The following is a 7,439-nucleotide window of genomic DNA, read 5'->3' on the forward strand; positions in this document are numbered from 1 at the left end:
AGGCGGGGCCCATCGGTGACCGTGGACGAAGAGGAGGCGGACAGGTAAGGAGTGCGACCAGCCCACCTGAGGGTGACCCTGCAGAGCCCATCATAGAGAGTCTAGGTGGGCTCTGCAGGGTCACCCTCAGGTGGGATCTCGAATGGGCTCTGCAAGGGGTATAACTAGAAATCATGGGGCACCATACAAAATTTTGCTATGGGGCCCTGTGATTTCTACTTATGCCCCTGGTATCAACCCTTTATACTGTAAACATTTATGTAAACAAAAAAAGGAGAAAAAAAAACACTCCAACGTATATAGGCAACAGCTAACAAAAACAGGGGTGGCTGCTATGTCTGTCAATGAACTCAAAGAAAAAGATGTTATTGGCAGTACAAAAAAGTCCTATTTTCTTTTTTTGCTCATTGAAAGACATGGCTTTCTCTATTCTTAATGATTGGCTGGCGCAAAAAGCAGTGCCCATAGAGACGAGAGCTAAAAACAACAACTTGAAAACAACTGCAACAAGGAACCCCTCCCAGCGTCAAGGACGTTATACCACTGCCTTCTTAACCGCATGTCCAAAACTAGCATCTCCAGATGCAACAGTGTTGACCTTGTAGAACTTTGTAAGGTTTGTGAAGATAACCAGGCAGCTGCTTGCAGACCTGTAAAATTTGATCCCTGATTGCAAAAAGCCCATGAGGCACTCGCAGCCCAGTGTTTCCAGTTGAAACTAGTGTGTCCTAATGGCACTGCAAATATTCAGCTGGCTATTTACAGTGCTGTGATGACATACTAGCTTCAAACCAGCTTCAGATTAAGGCTGCCCATATAATTTTTTCCTGATTGTATCACTAATCATAGTTCAAGCCCTGAAGAAGGGGGGTTCAAGCCCAAAAGAAATGTGTTGACTGTATCTGCTGCTCTAAACATAATTGAAATGTTTTAAATGAACATTCAGCCAGATGGAAGTTTATACAAGGCTTCTAACCACACAACCAGAACTTGTTCATCTGTTGAGCGATTCAACTGTCATAATCAGCAGCCTGTTAATCCAACAAACATATTTACGAGTTTGGCCCATTCTGTTAAGGACTGTGTAACAAGAGCTGCGGCCCCAGTAGAATACAGCAAGAATCCAACAACAGTATACAAAGATGGCTTCACACCCTCCACCTTCCTATTTATCAGATCCATTTTATTTGGTCGTAAAACCTTTGTTCCACCGGAAAGAGGAGTAGAATGTCACCCACCAATATCTGTATTATTCATCACTCTATTATCCGAATAACGAATAGCATTGGGACATCATAAACCCTTTTGCTTGGCTCTGACTCCTTGATGGGTCCAGACAGAGTCCAAAGCTGTAAATTATTAGCTCAATGGTTTGTTTCTTCATTGTCATAGCATATCCTTTTGGTATCCTTGCCTGTTATCTTCCCTTAGGATAGTAGAACCATAAGAAAGGCCTAATTGTAACATCTGCAGTAATTGCTGCTGTAACAACGGATAGTCAGAAACACTTTAACACTGAATATGTAGTAATATGTAGCTTACCACTTTCTAGTGGTTAAATAAGCTACTAGCCACCAGTAAAGGAATTTTCTGCATTCTTGATTACAGAAGAAATGTTACGCATTCTTGGTTAAAGTGGAACCCCTTTAATATTATTAGGTGTCACTCCCTGCATCCCTTACTACTAGCCACTAAGACATGAATAAATAACAACAACAACAACAACAAAAGAGAATATCCTGCTAATCCATCACTAATCAGGACAAGTAAAATCATCTCTAGTTTATCAGGGGTTCAAATTGCTTATACCATACTTCCTCTCCTCTTCCTGTCATTTCCTGCCTAATTGTCTATAACAGTGAATGTCAGTGGAGTCAGGGAGCAGTTGATTCCAGGGCAATTCAAGAGGACGTCTGCTATGCAGTTATAGGAGGCTGAATGGAAAGGTCATGAAGTGGAATTTTTAATAAAATGATGTAATCATGGACGTTTAAATATTAGAGTGAGGTTATGTGTTCTGTTCATTATGTAGATAGCGTGAGGACTTATACATCTGCCATTGGGTGAAACATAATATTTATTGTTTGGAGTCGTACTTTGATTTACATTGAAGGCGTTTTTTTTTCTGTGTATGCTCCCTCATTTAACAATTAATGTTTTGTCATGTGTTTGGCTAGTAGTGCTGAGTGTTGATATCAGCGTGTGGGCATCAGCCATCTATCAGAACACACAGGGCTATTCACTAAAGGGTGAAGAGTTTGGAGAAGGCAGGAGAAGTAAACAATTTAGGCCAAAATAGCTGATTTGGAAAAATTCTCCATTTCAGCTCACTTTCCAGTTCAGCTATTTTGTCCTAGATTGTTCACTTCTCCTGCCTTCTCCAGACTCTTCACCCTTTTGTGGATAGCCCTTACAGTGTTTGTGCTGGGTGAAAAAAAGAAGCAGTAAAACTTCTCCTGTCTATTATTACTGAAGATTTCAACTTTCACTAGTTTTAAGTTTAAGGGAAAGGAGTAGGTTATGGATGCAAACAGGCCTGGGGGATTTTTATGATCATCAATTGGGGTTTTGCAAGTGCTCATCTTTTGTGGGTAGGGATCATGGGTAGTTATCAGTTTGTGCTCTGAGTTGAAGGTACTCATCTATACTGCCTGTTTATCAGCATACATGTCAACAACAAAGCTGACAATACACTGCTCAAATTTCATTCCTTTTGTCAAAGGAATCGGGATGAATATTGTTGGGCGAACAGTGGCTGCAACCATTCAGCTGTCAGAATACAATAGCCTGGCAGGGGAGATATTCCTATCCACTCTGTTTAGTGTGGGTGGGGGAATTTAACTTTCTGTTCTCTTTTATGCCTATGGGGCTGAAACAAAAAAGTGTACGGCTAACTTTAGAGTTTAGGAAGAGAGAGAGACTGCCTTGTAATAGAAAGACATCCCTGGAGTCAGACTGCCTTATAATAGAGAGACATCCCTGGAGTCAGACTGCCTTATAATAGAGAGACATCCCTGGAGTCAGACTGCCTTATAATAGAGAGACATCCCTGGAGTCAGACTGCCTTATAATAGAGAGACATCCCTAGAGTCAGACTGCCTTTTTAGTGGCCTGCATGGTAGAGTTTCCATAATTGGGTTGATGAAACATCATCCAGGAGGAACCAATTCAACTTTAAAGGGAGGAGGAAACTTTAAAGTACAGGAAGGGCAAAACTCCACTAGAGTTTGGGAAGAGTGAAGTTTCCCCTCCAAGCCATCCCTGCATTTGTCATACTTGAAAAAAACTGCCTTACTCTAGGCACTGCAAAAGTTAACCACTCGTTTTCATCTGGGGACTAAAAAACCTGAACCTCGGAGGTGGCTGGCTGTTATAGTGCCCCCTCCAGCCTGTCTCCACCGCCGCTGCAGCGAGGGCATGTCCCTTTGCGTCTTCATGTCCTTTACACATGATGATTCCAGGATCCTTACACCGCTGCAGCAGAGGTAGAGCGAGACTGAAAGGGCCGCTCTAAGACCAAGCTGGCTCTGAGGATCAGGTGAGTATAACTTTTTTATGGCATCACCTAGGTGAAAACAAGCACTTAACCTTTACAGTGCAGGGGTAGCCCCACTGCATGTGTTAAGAACACTTTTGCCTAGAGATCTTCTTTAAGCTGGAAATACAGGCTGAACAAAAAAATTATATCAGATTCCTCCATCCTCACTAAGCCACGTGGATGGACGAATCTCCTGCTATGTCCCTTGAATTCTGACAGAAGCAGGTGTGCCGCTGTCAGAATACCCAAACAGTGACAGCAGCTAATTGCTCTCACCTTTTGCCAGACAATTTTCCATGCGGCTCCTTCAATTTTCTGTTTGAAGGATGCCAGACAGAAGGGTGCCCACAAGGCCACCCACTGTGCGAATTTCGCCCGGTTCATCAAGAACCAGCCAGAATACCTACAGTGTATGGCCAGCTTCAGTCCTTCAGTGGGTGGGGCAATGATGCACCTTAGAACCTTCACTTCTCCCGCTCTGTTTTAAAGAGGAACTGTAGATACACCAGTATACGTTTGTAATAGATCAGCATTTCTCAACCTTTTTTTATTTACGGCACCCTTTAAAAGTATGTAAAATCTTGAGGCACCCCAGTATAAAATGTAATTGGTTTTAAGAGGATACCCCACGAAAAACACAAAGTGAGGTTCCCCCTTCACTTTGAAGTCCCCCTTTCACATTAGGAGGCCTGTTCACATCAGAGTCCCCTCTTTCACATTAGAGCCCCTCTTTACATTAGGAGCCCTGGACGTCAGAAGCTTTCCATCACATCAGAGTTCTTCCTTTTCATCAGAGCCTTGTTTTCTTGTTAGAACACCCCCCACATTCACATCAGAGCCCCACTTTCATATCAGAGTTCTCCTCTCACATCAGAGCCCCACGTTCATATCAGAGTTCTTCCCTCGCTTCAGAGTTTCCCCTTCACATCAGAGCCCCACTTTCATTTAAGAGTTCTCCCCTCACTTCAGAGTTCTTCCTTCACATCAGAGCCCTGCTTTGATACCAGAATCCCCCCTTTATATCAGAGTTCTCCCTTCCCATCAGAGCCCCACTTTCATATCAGAGTTATCCCCTCGCTTCAGAATTCCCCCTTTCATATCAGAAGCCCCCTTCACGGAGGCAATCTTCCATTCTTTTCTGTATGGACCCCACCCTTACTGGACTAGTTAAATGTATTACCATGGCACCATGGAAAGGCATAACGCTGTATGACACTTTTTAGGCATCCCAGGGTGCCACACACCCTGGTTGAGAAAGGCTGCAATATATAGCTCATAAAATGAGATCATTCACATTTTCCAGCTTCTTACAAGAAAAAAAAAAGCTGTGTCCTATTTTTTTATTTGACATGTCCCATTTTGTCAGGAATAAGCACAGGGAAAACAATTATTTTTTAATTGTGATTGGTCCAGAGAAGTTATATATAATGATTTTTCAACTACGTCCAGAGGGAGGCTGGGGATGCTAATGCCCAAAATGTTAGTTGTATTCTGCTGGGTGCTAATGCCAGCCATGAGCTACTCCCACTCAAAAACCAATTTTCGGATAGTGTATAGTCAAAAGAGTCTCCGCCTTTCTCTCTCCTCATTCATTCACAAAAAGTGTTTCAGTTGCTGTCCAATTCTGCTTGTCTGCCACCCACATACGATACTGTTTTAACACCTATCTCTGGGCAGCCTAATAACACCTGCTAGCTCCAATCATATAAATGCAATAAACACCTTAACTCCATGAAGTCCTTGACCCCATGCTTATGATTAACAGATTATGTGGATTGGAGCAACATTCACCATATTTATTCTCTGAAAAAATTTTGTACAAGTAAATTGAATTGAATTGAGAAAGTAAGTTGGATGACCAGCTAAACATCTTTAAAAAAATACAGCAAGCCCAGTTGCCTTGATTTATTTTCTACAACTATACCATGACCTAGATGAATGAGAACCTTCTCAGATATATGGTACACACAATTGAAAATAGGTATTTCTTCCTTTATATTGTAGTACTTAATTTTAAATGATTTTTTATTAAATACTTTTGCTGCTTCAAAATGACCCCTAGAATAAAGTTTACCATATGTGATTGCCATTTTTTGGTATTGTCAATTGTATGTGCGTGCTACACCACAACCCAGGAAATGTAGCTTTTCTAATTTATTTCTATGTAAATTGTTGATAAGATTTTTAAATAGAAAGCAAAAATAATGCCATTCTAATTGTGTGTTATCGGTAATCCTCTCCATCACCATCCCTTGCGCCATATTTTCTTTATTCTGTTCAATGACTTCCTCATTTTAAGCTTTTATACTCTATTTTTACAGTATGTGTCTGCATTATGAGCAATGCTGCTGGGTGATTTTAATTTTAATGGCATGTGTCAGGCTGACATCAACACATTTGCAGTTAGTTAATTTATGCTGTGTGAGGCTTTCATTATGTTAATCTATTCTATTCTCAAACCATATGTGCTATGATCTTTCCATAGGGCTCCAATCCACTCGAATGCCAACTGTTTTGATTAGACAAAACGCGTTTTTAATTTGAGGGAGAATCATGCTCAACTTCCAGCAAGGCATTGAGCAGAAAAATATTATCTGTAATAACTAAAATGTTTTTCTAATGTCACTAGCAGTGACATTAGGAGGATGAGAACTGTACTGTGCAAAGTTGCTGCAGAATAAATTATGTTGTCACCCTGTTAGGGTAGTGGAAAAATAACAGATCTGCTGGAAGGATCAACAAGTAATAAAACTGGCCTAGAGGGGGGATTTAGAAAAACAAAAACTACAGTGCCTTTGCCACTCTAACAGACTGCATTATATATGCCATTTTGATATTGCTTATAGTTCTTCTTTATTGTAAGGTAATTCCAATACCCTCGATCAGATGGTTTTCTGACAGTAAACAAGTTAAAAAAGAACTAACAAAAATGTGTATTTCAGTATTTTGTTCCCCATTCAATCTGTGACTCTGTTTACCTCCTTAGTACATAGTGATGTTTGTCATGAAAGTGGTAACAGGCCAAGTGAAAGAAGTGAATGATGTCCGGGAATATGATATCTCTGAAAACCAGAAAGCAGAAGTCTCCAATGCTTTTAAAGATTTTTCACACAAGAACACATCGGATAGCAAGTAAGTGCAACGTGTGTCTGTAATACTGAATAAATGGGCAATTCTGAAGGTACCATGTTGCAGACAGCTTTGAAAGTGTACATTGAAAATGTTTTTAACGTTCTCATGCAATAATACAAATGAAAACATGGACAGGTCAGACATCCAGGGCCTGGTGCCCGGATAGACAAATGAGTATTAGTTACCATGTTACATTTAACATAATTCTATATAGAAGAGGACAATGTCAGATGCTGCTGTACAGCTCCTGTAAACATATTGTTAATCATTAGTACAGAGTACAACATATGTTAAGAGAGTATACTGTATAACTTTCAAGTTTGCAGGGCTCCCAGAGTTGAAACCCGTCTTGAGTGTAATAGTGCTCCCAAAACCCAAAAAGCATATGTAAATGCACTTCCCTCAAATTAGATCCTCACTCACCGCAAAAAAAATCAAACATTATTTAGAAGGAAGAGTATTGCCAATCAGGGGAGGACTGGGAACCTTTGGCTTGGGGACCAACACCACAACCACCTTGCCCTTTCATGGTAGGAACAGATTTTTTTGTGGCTATGGCTGTGGCTGCAGTGATTGGAGGGCCTGGTGATATGTGGTTTTATTTGAGATACCTACACATCTTCCAGAATCAGCTTCCTTTGTAGCTTTGGGCATTTGGTCACATGACATCACAGAGTCACAAAGAAGATCAATGATGGAAGACTGGAAGGTCTGAAGGGGGAGCAGTCAACTATATGTAGCAAGAATATGAGGGACCCCAGAGGAAGGG

At 41.0% G+C, this 7,439-nt stretch overlaps 1 protein-coding gene across 2 annotated transcripts in view; it reads left to right on the forward strand.

The window, feature by feature from the left end:
* CERS1 (ceramide synthase 1) overlaps positions 1 to 7,439 on the forward strand; it is a 40,135-nt gene that overhangs the window by 30,963 nt on the left and 1,733 nt on the right. For both annotated transcript variants that reach the window (XM_018568078.1, XM_018568079.1), the window contains exon 6: positions 6,525 to 6,670. In XM_018568078.1, coding sequence (XP_018423580.1) covers positions 6,525 to 6,670 — 146 coding nt within the window. The remainder of the gene's footprint in view (positions 1 to 6,524; positions 6,671 to 7,439) is intronic.

Source organism: Nanorana parkeri, unplaced genomic scaffold (genome assembly GCF_000935625.1).
Source record: "Nanorana parkeri isolate BGI_ZX_2015 unplaced genomic scaffold, ASM93562v1 scaffold1135, whole genome shotgun sequence".
Classification (NCBI taxonomy): Eukaryota; Metazoa; Chordata; class Amphibia; order Anura; family Dicroglossidae; genus Nanorana; species Nanorana parkeri.